This window comes from Suncus etruscus, chromosome 9 (assembly GCF_024139225.1).
Source record: "Suncus etruscus isolate mSunEtr1 chromosome 9, mSunEtr1.pri.cur, whole genome shotgun sequence".
Classification (NCBI taxonomy): domain Eukaryota; kingdom Metazoa; phylum Chordata; class Mammalia; order Eulipotyphla; family Soricidae; genus Suncus; species Suncus etruscus.
The window spans coordinates 95,318,204-95,335,674 of NC_064856.1; the positions used below are offsets into that span (position 1 = coordinate 95,318,204).

Genomic DNA, 17,471 nt, shown 5'->3' on the forward strand with positions numbered 1-17,471 from the left:
CTTTGCGAGGGTCCCAGCAAGGCCCCTGGGTCTCTCTCAGAACCTGTCTTTATAGGCGAAATAGAAATCACTTGGACGTGAGTTTCTAAAAAAAAAAAAAAATTGTCCAAGACTTAAGAAGAACCTAGGCATTTGAACCGGGGACAAGTGTCTCCCACAAGCTACAGCTTATTCAGGGGATAGAAAATGTCCCCCAAAGTGCATGCCAAACCAGAGGCAGAAATTTATCGGGTGGACAGTAATGTCCCCCTAAGGTTGCTCCCTAATCAGGGGACAACAGTGTCCCTTGATGCTGCACATTATATCGGGGGACAGAAATTGTCCCCCAAAGGGCATGCCAAAACAGAGGCAGAAATATTTCTAAAGTGAACTTTATTTTGGGGTCAGTAATGTCCCCCTATAGTGGCTTCCTAATCAGGGGAAAACTAAAATTAAAAACAACAACATACAAACCTGACTTACTCTAACTATCCAAGGAAATGCAAAGCCAATGTTCACATTAGTGTTTGTGACTTTGTCAGTCATTGTCAGGATGTCATTTTCTCTACATTGTAAGGCAAATTTTTATGGAATTTAATGTTATCGATAATTAATATCGTTCTAAAGTTTTTGTTTTATTAGTTGTGTTATTTGTATCCTCCTAACCTATGCGGATACTTGCATGCAGAATATTCTCAATAAAAACTTATTGAAACTAAAAACAGTGTACCATCCTATGTATTTTCAGTTTTAAAAATGTGGCTTTAAAAATAAATTTCAATCGTGATTTTGGCGAGATTTGGCTCAGTTGAAAGAAAGGTTGTTCACCACTGCTCTAGACTGCTCATTCTCTGCTTCTGGAAGCGTCTCATCAGCCTTTGTTTCTTTCTATCTCCAAGTCTCCTCACAAGCATCCTGGCTCTCTGGCTTCTCTGCTTTTTGCCACCTTTTCAGATTTTCCTCCAAAGCATGACCAGGTTGTTTCTTGGGGCCACCCTGCTCCAGGAGGACTCTGAACACTATGCTGTCTTCATGTCTAGGTCTAGGGAGGGACCTTGCCCTTGCAAGGTGGGTGTGTCCAGATGACAGGTGTCCTAAGTGAAGGAGTGATGGGGGTGTGTCAGGGGAGAAGTTTACAGCCAGTTGCAAATAGCTTCCATTTATAAGGCTTGTTGGAGGGTCAGACATGCCTGCTGAAGCCAGAGGAAGGCAGGGCTTCCTCTGGTTCCTCAGGACTCTCCTCTGGTTCTACTTTTTCATCCAGCTTTGACAGAGCTGTGTTTGTCATGCACAGCTGGAGTCAGGATCAGGCAGGGGTGGATCCTAGTATTTTAGCGATTTCCCAGGCTTTCCCCTGGCTCAGTCAGTCTGGTCCAGATGACCTGGCAGTGCCCAATGCCTTGCAGATCTCTGGGTAATAGGGCTCATCCATTCCAGTTCCAGTTCCAGAGCTGTGCGTAGAAAGAAGGGCGACATGGTCAATGGATGGACAGGCAGGGGGCTCATAGCTTCTTTTTCTTTTCTTTCTCCTTGTGCATAGCTGTGAAAATCAAACCATCAAAACTTCATGCAAGGGCCGGGCGGTGGCGCTGGAGGTAAGGTGCCTGCCTTGCCTGCGCTAGCCTAGGACGGACCGCGGTTCGATCCCCCGGTGTCCCATATGGTCCCCCAAGAAGCCAGGAGCAACTTCTGAGCGCATAGCCAGGAGTAACTCCTGAGCGGCACAGGGTGTGGCCCAAAAACCAAAAAAAAAAAAAAAAAAAAAAAAACTTCATGCAATCCCATGAAGACAGAATGTGGTAATGTAACAAGCCCAGAACTCGGTAAGGCACTGCCCTGCACCACAGGTCAACGGTCAACGGTCACTGTGGGGGGTCAGGCATAGTGGGTCTAACTCAGGGTGTCATTCCTGCAAGTCTTCTCTTGTCCCACCAAGCAGGAGCCATGGACAGTGATGGCCACGACCGTGGGACCAGGAAACCTGTGTACATGACAGTTTAGCACAGTGAGGCCACACAGACCTCGTCACCACCACCAGCTAGAGCCACAGGCAGCTTTGGCCAGGACCCTGGCAGCAGGACACCTCACCCTGAGAACATAACAGGCCACCACAGTGAGGCCACAGTGACCCATCTTCTGGGATCAGCTGGTGACCCCAGCCTGACTCCCCAAGGTGAATCCCGCCTGTTGGACATCACCTCCTGCTCCAACCAGGTCCCCCCTGGCTCTGCTTCCTCTGCCTTCCGGGCCCCTTGTATCACTGAAATTCAATCATGAACAAGTTTGAATCTGTGAAAAAATAACTATTATGAACATCTTTGTAGCCATAGAGTTTAAATAAAGTAATTTTTTTTGGTCTTTTGGGCCACACCCGGCAGTGCTCAGGGGTCACTCCTGGCTGTCTGCTCAGAAATAGCTCCTGGCAGGCACGGGGGACCATATGGGACACCGGGATTCGAACCAACCACCTTTGGTCCTAGATCGGCTGCTTGCAAGACAAACGCCGCTGTGCTATCTCTCCAGGCCCAAATAAAGTAATTTTTAATTGAGGTACTAGTTTGATCTATTTCCACTCTAGAAACCACCTTTACCCCCACTTCCTTTCAAATTAATCTTTGTCACAAATATACAAATAAGTGAGCCTGCAGGAAAGCTTGGAGCCCCTAGTGGTAGGCTTGGCTGAAAATAGTGGTGCTCTAGTCTCACCACGAGAGGGAGCAGGTGACTCGCCAGGAATGTCACGCCACCTGCCCTGGTTATCCTTGCAACCAATCATCAAATATTTACCCAAAGCTTCCTTCAATCTGAATGTAAAAAGTTACTTAATCCACTTTCTTTTCTTTTCTTTTTCCTTGCAGGATTCTAGCCAAAAGAGACAGATGTCTTCTCAAATATCTTCAGCATATAAAGAAATTGACTGATTTATCTTATTCCTAAACCCCTTTAGACTTCTTCTTTAAAGCTCTATGCTTCCTCCAGTCACCTGAATTCTTTTGTTCTACTCAGTGAAAACTGGAAGCGTTCTCATGGTCAAAAATCTGCAGAGGTGCTTTTAAACTATGACGTCTATAGCTATGGGATCAAACTTCACTTCGTATTTCCCTCAACGATATTATTGGACCTTTCACTTCCATAGCAAATTTACAGGTTTCTTTTGACCTCTCCAGTTTCTCTACATCCTTTTTGAAATGTAAAAATCCAAAAGTGAACTTCGCACTCTGGTTTTCTATTAAGTGCTGAATTTACTTCCTGATTCTTGAATATTACCCTGTTAATATACCCAAGCAATATGCAATACTTCAATAAAATAATTCACATTTATTATCTCAAGGAAAGATTATGAAGTTGTCAAAATAAAAACCAGAAAAACTATGACCAAAGTATGTAACCATGCTTAATAGTTTATTCAAAAATACAACCACGCCCACACCTTGGCTTTGATCAAAGCTGCAAAAAAGCTGCTTATGGATAATGTCTAGAAAACAACATGAAGATAAATATAATTCATTTGAGGAGTTGAATAGACACCTTGATGGCAGATGTGGGTCAGAGAGATGGTACAGTGGGTAGGTGTTTGCCTTGCATGAGGCTTACCTGGGTTTGATCCCCAGCACCCTATATAGGCCACCAAGACCTACCAGGAGTGATTCCAGAGTACAGGGCCAGGAGTAAGCCCTAAGAACTGCTGAGTATAGACCCTAAACAAATAAAAACATATTTGGACAGTGGACAGCCCAGTAGGTATGAAGAAGTATTCACTGTCTCTTATTATTAGGGAAATATAAATAAAAACAATGACATATTATGTTATACCAGTGAGAATGGCATATAGCAATAAGACAGGAAATAAGACAGTGAAAATGTGGGGGAAAGGAACCCACATCACTATTGGTGGAATATCATCTGCTTCAGTCTCTATGGACTATACAAAGATTTCTCAAAAAACTAAGAATGGAGCTTTTGGGACCAGAGAGACAGCACAAAGGCACTTGCTTTGCACACAGCTGACCTCAGTTCTATCCCCAGCACTGCATATGATCCCCCGAACCACACCAAGACTGAGCCCTAGAGCCAGAAGAAGACATTGAGTACTGTCAACTGTGATCCAAAATTGGAAAAAAAAAAAAGTAGTTTTCATATGACCCTGCAATTTCATTTGGCATCTATCCCAAGGACATAAAATCATTAGTTTAAAAAGACATGCACACATCTATATTCATTACAGTGCTAAGTACAACAAAGATATGGAAACCAAAATGTAATGTCCAATGACAGGTGAATGGACAAAGAAGCTGGTTATAATGAATGTGATAGGATCGAAGAGATAACATGGAGGTAGGGCGTTTGCCTTTCATGCAGAAGGTCATTGGTTTGAATCCCGGCATCCCATATGGTCCCCCAAGCCTGCCAGGAGTAAAACCTGAGTGCTGCCAGGTGTGTCCCAAAAACAAAACAAAACAAACACACGCAAAAAAAGAATGTGATAAAGAAGAAAGATAGTATAGTAGGCAAGGCACTTGTCTTGCAAGGAGTCAACCAGGATTCAATCCGTGACACTGTATATGGTTCTCCAGTCCCATAAAAATGTGTTCCTTGGGGGGCCAGAGAGATAGCGTGGAGGTAGCGCATTTGTCTTGCATGCAGAAGGACTGTGGTTCGAATCCCGGGATCCCATTTGGTCCCCCGAGCCTGCCAGGAGCAATTTCTGAGCATAGAACCTGGAGTAACTCCTGAGTGCTGCCAGGTGTGACCCTCCCCCCACAAAAAATGTGTTCCTTGTGGCCAGAGAGATGGCATGGAGGTAGAGCATTTGCCTTGCATGCAGGAGGACGGTAGTTCAAATCCTGGCATTCCATATAGTCCCCCGAGCCTCCCAGGAGCGATTTCTGAGCGTAGAGCCAGGAGTAATCCCTGAGCGCTGCCGGGTGTGACCCCGAAAACAAAACAAGACAAAACAAAAAAGTGATTCTTGAGTACAGCCAAATAGTGGCCCTCACACAATCAAAAGTCCTTGCATATAAACACAATGGATTATTACACAGCCATAAGGAAAAATTAAATCTTGCTATTTGCAACAACTTGGATGGAACTGAAGGGCATCATGTTAAGAGGAATAAATCGGATGAGGAATAGAGAGATAGTACAAAAAAAAAAATCTAATCCCATCAAAAAATGGGGAGAAGAATTGAACAGACACTTTGACAAAGAAGAAATACAAATGGCCAAAAGACACATGAAAAAATGCTTCACATCACTAATCATCAGGGAGATGCAAATCAAAACAACGATGAGATACCGCCTCACACCACAGAGAATGGCACACATCACAAAGAATGAGAATAAAGAGTGTTGGCGGGGATGTGGAGAGAAAGGAACTCTTATCCACTGCTGGTGGGAATGCCGTCTAGTTCAACCTTTATGGAAAGCGATATGGAGATTCCTCCAAAAACTGGAAATCGAGCTCCCATACGATCCAGCTATACCACTCCTAGGAATATACCCTAGGAACACAAAAATACAATACAAAAACCCCTTCCTTACACCTATATTCATTGCAGCACTATTTACCATAGCAAGACTCTGGAAACAACCAAGATGCCCTTCAACAGACGAATGGCTAAAGAAACTGTGGTACATATACACAATGGAATATTATGCAGCTGTCAGGAGAGATGAAGTCATGAAATTTTCCTATACATGGATGTACACGGAATCTATTATGCTGAGTGAAATAAGTCAGAGAGAGAAAAATGCAGAATGGTCTCACTCATCTATGGGTTTTAAGAAAAATGAAAGACATTCTTGCAATAATGATTTTCAGACACAAAAGAGAAAAGAGCTGGAAGTTCCAGCTCACCTCAGGAAGCTCACCACAAAGAGTGATGAGTTTAGTTGGAGAAATAACTACATTTTGAACTGTCCTAATAATGAGAATATATGAGGGAAATGGAGAGCCTGTTTAGAGTGCAGGCGGGGGTCGGGTGGGGAGGAGGGAGACTTGGGACATTGATGATGGGAATGTTGCACTGGTGATGGGTGGTGTTCTTTACATAACTGAAACCCAAACACAATCATGTATGTAATCAAGGTGTTTAAATAAAAAAAGAAAGGTTTGTCTGAAAATAGACTGCTGTATTTGAACATTATTTTCAAAAAAAAAAAAAAGAAAGAAAGAAACCTTTTCCAAGTTACTATTATCACCCCCCTATTGCATAGGCTAGAAAAAGAGGGACTAGAGGCCAAAATAAATACCCATAGAACAGAGGATAATACATTTGCCTTGCATATGGTCAATTTAGGTTTAATCCCCAGAATCCCATTTCGACCACCGAACCTGACAGGAATAATTTCTGAGCACAGAGCCAGGAATAACCCCTGAGCACCACTGGGTATGGCCTAAAAAACTAAAGCAATAACCAAAAAGAAAAAAATAAAAGGGAGGTTGACTACTTAACCCAAGGTCACACTGAGAAAAGGCAGATCCAGAATTCTGAACAGCCCTGAGCCTAATCACTATCTCAAATTGCTGCTCCCAAGAGTCAGATAAGAAGGGGAAAATGACATGCAGTCATTTCATAAATCTCAATTGTGCTTTTACTACTTAAATCTGCACTGATGCGCAAAATAGGGTGGTGCCACGAAGCATCACAGGAGACCAGAGAGAGGCAGAGTTTCATGTCCAGGGCTGAAGGGAAGATTAATTTCCTTACTTGGGTCATATTTTGAAAAGAACATCAACCTTGTGGAGAAATGGCAGGAGAGGCAAAGGGAGAACATCGCTTTCACCTCCCTCAAGTAATGAGAGGAAGTCTCTAGCCACCCATAAAGCACTGGGTGAGGGGATTTTAAATTAAAGACAGGAGCTTTATTAGAGAAAGGAGAGATAGCACAGTGGTAGGGCATGCAGTCAATCAGGATGAATGGTGGTTTGAATTCCAGCATCCTATATGGTCCCCTGAGCCTGCCAGGAGCGATTTCTGAGCACAGAACCAGGAGTAACCCCTGAGCAATGCTGGGTGTGACCCAACCCCCCCAAAATAAAATAAAATAAATAAAGACAAAACTGGGCAGGACTGGGCTTGTCCATCAAGGTTATTGTCCACCTGAGACTGGATCCTTAGCCAACATTCATTCACATGTTTCTCCAATATTATGCACCAAGCACTGAACTAGATCCTAGAAATGTATCTGTACATAAACCACAGGTGTTGTCCTTTAGGTGCTTCTAGTCAAATTCGACAGAGAGGTGATTGAGAAATTTCACTGCTCTGTGCAAAGGCCAGCAATAAGAAGCAGCGTGAAATGAGAAGGAGGAGACTGGAGGGTGGGGGAAGCAGAGGGCAAGAACATGACCAGGATGCTGAGCAGCAGCACAAGACCAACTGTAGGTAGAAAGGAGGTGGGGTAGGGAGTGGGACAAGCAGGAGGCTGGAGGGAAGAGCAAGCACAGAGCCTCTGGGAAGGAGAGATATCTGGAGGTGAGGTGAGTCCCCAAGATTCCGCTTCACAGATGAACAGGAACAAACATTTTCACTTTGTTCTCTTCTTATCATCATTCTCTCCCCTTTGGGCTTTCTTCTGTCGTCAGAAATTACGTTCACAATATTGCAAATCATAATGTCTAAAAGAAAAAGGGGAGAGAGACAGAAGAAAAATGTCTGCCATAGAGGAGGTGGGAGGAGAGGACAGGAAGGAGTAGGGAGGGAAACTGGGAACATTGGTGATGAGAAATAAGCACTAGTGAAGAGTGTTTACATTGTATGACTGAAACTCCATCATGAGCAACTGGGTATCTCATGGTAATTCAATTAAAGAATGTATTTATTTATAAAAGAAGGAGAAGAAGAAGAAGAAGAAGAAGAAGAAGAAGAAGAAGAAGAAGAAGAAGAAGAAGAAGAAGAAGAAGAAGAAGAAGAAGAAGAAGATACCCAGAGTACAGTGGGTAGGGTATTTGCCTTGCATGCGGCTAACCTGAATATGATCTCCAGCATCCCATATGGTCCCTCAAGCCAGTCCAGAGTAATTTCTGAATGCAGAGCCAGGAGTAACCCCTGAGCGTCACTAGATATGGCCCCAAACTCAACACACTCCCCCCCAGAAAGAAGAAATTCCTTTCAGAATATTCAACCAGGAGGAGAATGTGGTGCTAAAAGATTAGTAAAGTGTTATGTATGAAATCCTATCAGCAATAGTACTGAAAACCACAGTGCAAAAATTTATAATTAAAAAAAAAAAAGTGATTCTTGTAGATGCAACTTGATAGGAAGCAAAAGGGGTGCATTGGGGGGGGTGAAGTGGACACTGATAAAGAGATTAGTGTTGCAACATTGTATGCCTGAAATCCAGTCATAAATAACTTTGTTGTTTCATGATAACTATATAAATTTTTTTAAAATATAATGAAAGTGTTTCAAAAGAGAGAAAAGAAGTTGCTTTCAGGCTTCAGGTACTCGAGGTAGAACCAGATAAAGGGGAATTAAAGAAAAATAATAGAGTCCCTAAGAGCCCTCATTGAAACATAAATATTAGACATTCTGGAAGGACTCTTTAAGATTATAGTACAAATGCTGGAAAAGACCCATATGGTGGCATCAGGAACACCATCTTCCAAGGATCTTGTTCACCCTGGATGCCGGCCCCCACAGCCCCAGAACAGACTTTCCTCCTGCTCTAAAATCTTTTATCCTATTTCTTCAAACCAACCTATAAAATTCGTAACCCCAACTCAAAAGAAAAAATGTATATTTGGTGTGGGGCAAAATGAGATCCCCAAATCCCATGTCAACTCTGGGCAGTGAGCACTGGAACTTGGGTTTGATGACGTTAGAGCAGTACTAATGGATGCTGCTACATTGCCTAAGTTCCTCACTATTCTTTTTCCATGTGGGATGGGTTCCAGGCATGGCACAATCTTGGGTTCATTTGGAACAGATTCTTCTCCACCAAGTAATCCCACAGGTCCAACCTGACCAGACTCAACTCAATGCCAAAGCTTCCTGGCCAGACTAGGGATGCTTTGTTTCCTCTACTCAGTCTTGCCATTTACAAGTGCCCAATTAGAGGGAGGGTCAGGACAGGAATCTCCCACTTCTAACCTAAGAAGGCATCAGAATGTAGTAGTGATTTGTGAACAGAGGTATCACTCGGACTACTAAACAAAATGCTAAAAGAAAAGCATACTTGGGGTCGGAGAGATAGCATGGAGGTAAGGTGTTTGCCTTTCATGCAGAAGGTCAGTGGTTCGAATCCTGCCATCCCATATGGTCCCCTGTGCCTGACACGGGCGATTTCTGAGCATAAAGCCAGAAGTAACCCCTGAGTGCTGCCAGGTGTGAGCCAAAAACAAAACAAAACAAAACAAACAAGAAAAAAAAAACAAGGAAAAAAAAAAAGAAAAGCATACTTTCTCTCTCACTTCCTTTCCCCAACTCCATGCCCCACCCCTGTCCTGCTTCTCAGGTTCTGCCACTTGCAAATGCCTATGAACGCAACAGAGTTGGAAGTATCACTTTGTGGGTAATAGTAGACAGCCAGGGGAGAATGGTAAATTTAGCATGTGTAAAATGTCCTAAATCTCCAGCACTGCATGTTCCCCTTAAACCCCAACCAGCACCACCCAATATAGCTAGTCCACAGGATTGCTGAGAATGGAACCCAAGCACCCAAACCCCAGCTCTGTTGAATGTGGCATATATATATTAAAATAGAAGCTTCAGATTCAAGAATAATCTGGAGTCTGGAGCGATAACACAGAGGTAGGGCATTTTCCTTGCATGCAGAAGATCCAGGATGGACCTGGGTTCAATCCCTGGCATCCCATATAGTCCCCCAAGCCTACTAGGGGCAATTTCTGAGCACATAGCCAGGAGTAGCCCCTGAGTGCTGTGGGTGTGGCCCAAACCCTCCCCCTAAAAAAAAAGAATAATCTGGTTGGAATCATTTTGGTTTCAAGCTACTGAACCTGTGACAATTTATTTCTTCATTGCAGTGAGAATAAAAGCCACACTTTCACTAGGACATTTGAAGAAATGAGCTGAGCTGGAAGCAGTAAAGACACTGTCTAGATAGAAGACGTGTCTAGACTCATGTAGGCTGGCCTGCAGCCTGTTCTTAAGAAACTGGCATCCGTCGTAATAAAACCATGTACATGATGTCAGAGCGTGTGGTAAGATGATAAGGTGATTGCTGTAGAACAAGCAGGCCTGTTCTCCAAGTCACTGGCTCAGAGGAGTCAGTCCTAGCAGCCAGGGCCCAGCCAAGCAGTGTCTCTAGGGGCTTGGCTTCAGATCAGGGATGCAAGCTAAGAAAAAAAAATAAGTCAAAAGGAGAGATATTGGGGCCAGAGAGATAGCACAGCGGTGTTTGCCTTGCAAGCAGCCAATCCAGGACCAGGACCTAAGGTGGTTAGTTCGAATCCCGGTGTGTGTCCCATATGGTCCCCCATGCCTGCCAGGAGCTATTTCTGAGCAGATAGCAAGGAGTAATCCCTGAGCACCGCCAGGTGTGGCACAAAAATCAAAAAAAAAAAAAAAAAGGAGAGAGATAGGCACAGAATAGTCTCACTCATCTATGGGTTTTAAGAAAAATAAAAGACATTTTTGCAATAATTCTCAGAGACAAAAGAGAGAAGGGCTGGAAGGTCCAACTCACGACATGAAGCTCATCACAGAGTGGTGAGTGCAGTTAGAGAAATAACTACACTGAGAACTATCCTAACAATGTGAATGAATGAATGAATGAATGAATGAATGAGGGAAGTAGAAAGCCTGTCTAGAGTACAGGTGGAGGTGGGGCAGGGAGGAGGGAGATTTGGGACATTAGTGATGGGAATGTGGCACTGGGGAAGGGAGGTGTTCTTTACATGACTGAAACCCAACCACAATCATGTTTGTAATCAAAGTGTTTAAATAGGGCCCGGAGAGATAGCACAGCGGTGTTTGCCTTGCAAGCAGCCAATCCAGGACCAAAGTTGATTGGTTCGTATCCCGGTGTCCCATATGGTCCCCTGTGCCTGCCAGGAGCTATTTCTGAGCAGACAGCCAGGAGTAACCCCTGAGCAACGCCGGGTGTGGCCCAAACCCCCCCAAAAAAGTGTTTAAATAAAGATATTAATAAAAAATAAAAGAAGTAAGTCAGGAATATATAAAAGGAAAGAGAAAGAAAGAAAGAAAGAAAGAAAGAAAGAAAGAAAGAAAGAAAGAAAGAAAGAAAGAAAGAAAGAAAGAAAGAAAGAAAGAAAGAAAGAAAGAAAGAAAGGAAGGAAGAAAGGAAGGAAGGAAGGAAGAAAGGAAGGAAGGAAGGAAGGAAGAAAGAAAGAAAGAAAGAGAGAGAGAAAGAAGAAAGAAAGAGAGAGAAAGAAGAAAGAAAGAGACAGAAAGAAAGAAAGAAAGAAAGAAAGAAAGAAAGAAAGAAAGAAAGAAAGAAAGAAAGAAAGAAAGAAAGAAAGAAAGAAGGAAGGAAGGAAGGAAGGAAGGAAGGAAGGAAGGAAGGAAGGAAGGAAGGAAGGAAGGAAGGAAGGAAGGAAGGAAGGAAGGAAAGGAAGGAAGGAAGGAAGGAAGGAAGGAAGGAAGGAAGGAAGGAAGGAAGGAAGGAAGGAAGGAAAGAAAGAAAGAAAGAAAGAAAGAAAGAAAGAAAGAAAGAAAGAAAGAAAGAAAGAAAGAAAGAAAGAAAGAAAGAAAGAAAGAAAGAAAGAAAGAAAGAAAGAAAGAAAAAGAAAGAAGAAAGAAAGAGCCTGCTGTCTGTCCCTTGAGTCAACCAACCCACGCCCTGGCATGCAAGTAGTACCAGCAGCCTGCGTCACAGGTCCAGGCCCAGCCTAGGGAACCAGAGCTGACACATGGTGGGAACGTGAGAGGGCGGGGCCACACACCTCATCCCTGGGCCAATCGGCCAATTGGCGAGGATCCCAGCCAATCACAACAGAGCTCCCTAGCCATGGAGGCGTGGCCTTAGGGCGGAACGGCGACGTCATAGGTCACTGGGCGGGTTGGGGCGTGTCCAGGGGCGTGTCCCGAGACGCCGCTGCCGCCAGGAGTTGCCGGGCGGGGCGGCGGCCCAAGGAGTCGACGACGCAGAGATGGCGGCGACACCGGCGGCGGCTGCAGCTGCGGGAGCGGCCCCGACGACGACGGCCTCGGCGCGATCGGAAGGCGCCTCCTCGGTGCACTGGTTCCGCAAGGGACTGCGGCTCCACGACAACCCGGCGCTGCTGGCTGCCGTGCGCGGGGCGCGCTGTGTGCGCTGCGTTTACATCCTCGACCCCTGGTTCGCGGCTTCTTCTTCCGTGGGGATCAATCGGTGGAGGTGAGGACGCCGCCAGGCTTGGGGGGGGCGCAGCCTGGCTCTGGGGGTAACCGCTGATGCATGACACAGATGTCTCCTGGCCCCCCACAAGACGCCCCTGAAGATGCGGGTCTTAGGGAGATGGGTATGGGGAAACAAATGGAGCTCCAGCCTGGAATCTAGACGGGATTCGATCCTACATAGCTATGAATCGGGGAACCCTCCTCTCCCCTCTTGCTTTGGGGCCTGTAACCCAAATGCAACAGAGAAATTGGTTCCCCCATTGCGCTGATGCCAACGCAGGAGCTCTAAGCATGCAAAATTGACCTGCATTAGGACTTGCAGCCACTGAGTGGCAAGACAGGGACACCGTGTTCTTGGCAATGTGCAAGGAAGGGGGTATAGGAGGGCAGGGTTGGGGCCTAGCTGCAGCATTGCAACCCCAGCATTCCGGAGCTGGGTTCTTTCTGGGCCTCTCAGGCTTAATTTGGTTGGTCTGGCCTTTCCCTCCAGCCTGGCTTCTCCCCACTAAGATCTTTGGCCTTCGGGGTTCTAGACATCCTGACTTAGCAGTAGATATGGCCTGACGTTCTTCTGTCTCTCCTTTGTTCTAGAAAAAGGACCACAGGGCCGCTTGGTTAGTGTCCTATGAACTTTCTAGGGAAGGGGAGGAGGAAGCAGAACCAATATCTCTTCCTCCTCATGAGATCAAAATTTTTTGGGGGGGTAGGGAACTAGGGAATGTTATTGCACCCAGAACCAGCGGGTCTGGTTCTGCAATAATGAAAGTTCAGCAATGAATGAAGTTCAGCAATAATCAGAGAGTGCCTGGCACTGTCTGATTGCTTAGTTTGTTGCCACTATCTTTGTTGTTGTTGTTGTTGTTGTTATTATTATTTTGGTTTGTGGGTCACACCCAGCTGTGTGTGTTACTCCTGGCTCTGCACTCAGAAATCGCTCCTGGCAGGCTCGAGGGACCATGTGGAGTGCTGGGATTTGAACCACCGTACTTGTGCTTGCAAGGCCAGCACCCTCCTCCATGCTATCTCTCCGGCCACACCACTATTTTTTTTTTAATTTTTTTTTTTTTTGGTTTTTGGGTCACACGTGACAGTGCTCAGGGGTTACTCCTGGCTCCACACTCAGAAATCGCTCCTTACAGGCTCGGGGGACCATATGGGATGCCAGAATTCGAACCAATGACCTTCTGCATGAAAGGCAAACGCCTTACCTCCATGCGATCTCTCCGCTCCCGCCACCATTTTTTTAATGTTTATTTTTATTTATTTGGGGACTTGAGGACCACTACTAGAGATGCTCAGTGATTGTTTCTGACTCTGTACTCACTTCTTGTGGGCATGGGAAACCATATGGGAGATTGAGTTTCGAACCTGGGTCAGCCACGTGCAAGCTGTCCATGGCCCTATTGTCATTATTGATGGTGGTGTTTGGTTTTTTTTTTTTTTTTTTGGTGGGGGGGAACACCAACAGTAGCCCTGGATCATCTGGGGTGGTCCAGGGCTACTCCTGGTAGTGCTGGAGGGGACCATGAAGTGCTAACGACTTCACCCAGGTTCCCATCATGCAAACCATGTGCTCACTCATCTATCTGTCACTGATCCTTCTCAGATTACTTGGCTTGCTTTGCATTTTCTTCTTTATTTCTGTTTCTCTTTTTTACCAATTCGTCATCACAAGGTGAATTGTTATGGGTGCCTTGAGCTGCTGTAGAGTAACCCTGTGTCCCCTGAGGTGCTCAAGTGAATAGCCACTGAGCTGTGATGGGGAGCCCCCCCCCCACTCCTCCTGCTGACTCCCAGGAGCTATAGTGGCTAGGAGCGAGGGGGAAGGATTAACAAGTAGGTCATCGATGTTCTCATACTCAATGTTTCAAACCTCGGAGTGGAGACATGGTGTCCCCACCGGCTGTCAAGCACCCACAGCTGTCACAGACGTCGGGTTCTGTTTGTATTGTTCCGGAGGGTGTTTGTTTATGACCTTGTGGCAAGGATTATCAGGGCTGCTGCTAGGGTCAGTGAAGCTTGCACGCCTGATTCTTTCTTCTCCAGTGTGTAAGCCCTGCTGGAAAGGTGCCTGGGTACAGGGGCCTATTAAATGCAACCCCCCTCCTTTGCTCGTTGTATACAGAGCGAAGAGCTGAAGAGAGTCTTGCAGCGAGCATGCCCGCACGGTGTCCAGGCTGCTCCAGTTTCTATAGATAGAAGGTTGGGTTGGACATTCACAGTTTTACTGTTTTACCACCATGACAGTAAACAAAATCCCAGACCTGGCCCCTCTCCTGAGGGCACTGTGCAAGTCAAAGCACATAGAGTCCCACTGCTTGTATGTGGAAAGGAGATTCTTCCCTTTTGGGGGGCTTGGGGGTCTGGGACATAGGTGGGAAAAAGGATGTTGCCTGGCACCACCTCCTCTTTGGTGCTTGCAGAGATTAAGCAGTAGCAAAGAAAACGGTGTTGCTCATTAAAGACAGATTTGCTATGTGGCTTTTTGTGGGTCATCCTTTTGTGCTTGTGCTTCTGAGCAAGTAACAGAGAAAAGGAATTTGGGGGCTCCGTACCTCAAATGTTCCACCCTATGAACATTTAACGGGTTAGTATTCTGGGATCCCCTTCTGCCTGCCTGGCGCTAGACACTGTAAGGGATAAGCTGTGAGCAAGCAGGTAGTGTTCAAAGGTCCCAAATCTACATTGTCAGTGGCATATCTATGATACAGAAGAATTGGGTTCTATAAAAATAAAAATAGGACAGATTAGAGTGATGGTTCTTGATCTTGCTGAATAATCAAGTCACTTGAGGACTCTTAATAGAAGCCTAAAAACTAATTAACTCACAGTGGGTGGAATGAAGATGGGACCAGAGTGACGTAAGGATAGTGGTGAAAGGTCATGGGCACTTTGGTGGGTAGGGGTGCATTCTGTACAGCAGTACTACAAGCTTTTACAGTAGTATCACCATGTTCCCTAAGCTATAATGAAATGCATTTTCGGGGCCAGAGAGTCAGCTTGGAGGTATAGCATTTGCTTTGCATGTAAAAGAATGGTGGTTCGAATCCCGGCATCCCATATAGTCCCCCGAGCCTGCCAGGAGTGATTTCTGAGCATAGAGCCAGGAGGTAACCCCTGAGCACTGCTGGGTGTGACCCAAAAACAAAAACAAAAACAAAAAAAATGCATTTTCATCAAATAGAAAGAAGTAAGCAAATGCCTAGGCCTTTTCCTCCTCTGAAGCTGGTTCTATGGTTCTGGGTTCTGGTCCTAGGCAACACGGTGCTTCAAGTTCATGTGTACAGCCAAGCCCAGGACAGACCCAAACCCAGCCATGTGGGGATTCATGCAGGGCATTCATGGAGAAGAAAGATACAGAATGACACCACACTCCAAGGTCAGTCATGCCTCCAAATACTGGCCCTATGGAGAGCTGAGCTGTTGGGTGTAAATGAGACCGCCTAACTCCAGTCCGTGTTATATCCCATGGCTCTTTCTATTTGGTGATTGGCTTTTGGACCACACCCAATGGTGCTTGGGACTTACTCCTAACTCTGTGCTCAGGGATCACTTCTGATGAGGCTCAGGGGCTCTGTGAGGTGCCAGAAATGGAACCTGGGTCAGCTTTGTACAAAGCAAGCACCTTCCCACTTCCCACTGTCCTATTGTTCCAGCCTCATTTTTTCTTTCTTTCTTTTTTTTCTTTTTCTTCCCCCCCCCCCCTTTTTTTTTTTTTCAATGCTTCCTTTTTTTTTTTTTTTTTTTCTGGCGCAAGGAAAAGATGCTGCAGCAGCACATTCTGGCTCTGCAAATTCTTCTTTCACTGTCACCGAGAAGCTTCCACAGCAGGGTGGGCCCTGCGCCATCTGTGCCAGGTGGGGAAGAGACAGAAGCCCATGGCGATGATCCTCCAGCACTTCCTACACTGCCTCCCACGCAGGGATTTTTTGGCAGAGGAATCCGAAAATAACCCCTGCGAGGCGCTTTTCAGAGCTAATGAGGGCAGAGAGAGGCAGCCAGGGAACCTGCACCTTTGTTAGTGTCGCCAAAAAGGCTCCCCCCCCCTTGGTGGTCGTGGGAAGTGCCCCGGCTAATTGAGGTTCCAGGTCCTATGTGCCTTTTTTTGGTCAGGCACCGGTTAACTAAGCCCCTTGGCATTTTTCCCAGTCTGTTATCACTTTCCCCAAATTTGATGCATTCAGGAGGAGGTAATGCAGTAGGTAATAGAAGAAGAAAAGGGCAGGAGCAGCTCTTAGAATTTTGGTTTGAGATATTTTTGGTGGCGGTGTGTGTGTGTGTGTGTGTGTCAGTGTGTCAGGGCTGAAATCTGAAGCCTCCCACGCATGAAACAGGCCCCGCATCACTGAGTCACACCCGCAGCCCTGGTTTTTAGATTTCAAAGAAGGTACTAAGAATGGGCCTTTGCAGTTATCCATTACCAGATAAGTGGTGGCAACAATTTTAGGCCATTTTTGTCCTTTTATTTTTTATTTTTTTATTTTTTTTGGTTTTTCGGGTCACACCCAGCGGTGCTCAGGAGTTACTCCTGGCTGTCTGCTCAGAAATAGCTCCTGGCAGGCACAGGGGACCATATGGGACACCGGGATTCGAACCAATCACCTTTGGTCCTGAATCGGCTGCTTGCAAGGCAAACGCCGCTGTGCTATCTCTCCGGGCCCTTTTGTCCTTTTATTTATTTATTTATTTATTTATTTATTTATTTATTTATTTATTTATTTATTTATTGGTTTTTGGGCCACACCCGGCGGTGCTCAGGGGTTACTCCTGGCTGTCTGCTCAGAAGTAGCTCCTGGCAGGCACGGGGGACCATATGGGACACCGGGATTCGAACCAACCACCTTTGGTCCTGGATCGGCTGCTTGCAAGGCAAATGCCGATGTGCTATCTCTCCGGGCCCCCTTTTGTCCTTTTATTTAAGCCATTTTGTTCTCCCATGTTCAGGAGCTTCTGGGACCAATGGAGTTGGCAGAATAAGATATGGGCTCTCAGGCCCGGAGAGATAGCACAGTGGCGTTTGCCTTGCAAGCAGCCGATTCAGGACCTAAGGTGGTTGGTTCGAATCCCGGTGTCCCATATGGTCCCCCGTGCCTGCCAGGAGCTATTTCTGAGCAGACAGCCAGGAGTAACCCCTGAGCACCGCCGGGTGTGGCCCAAAAACAAAAACCAAAAAAAAAAAAAAAAAAA

General features: G+C 45.7%; 1 protein-coding gene across 1 annotated transcript in view; it reads left to right on the forward strand.

The window, feature by feature from the left end:
• The first annotated feature begins 12,046 nt into the window (after nucleotides 1–12,046).
• The window catches only part of CRY2 (cryptochrome circadian regulator 2), a 40,677-nt gene continuing 35,252 nt past the window's right edge, over nucleotides 12,047–17,471 (forward strand). Inside the window, exon 1 of the mRNA XM_049779645.1 lies at nucleotides 12,047–12,282. Coding sequence (XP_049635602.1) covers nucleotides 12,056–12,282 — 227 coding nt within the window. The 5' untranslated portion in view covers nucleotides 12,047–12,055. The remainder of the gene's footprint in view (nucleotides 12,283–17,471) is intronic.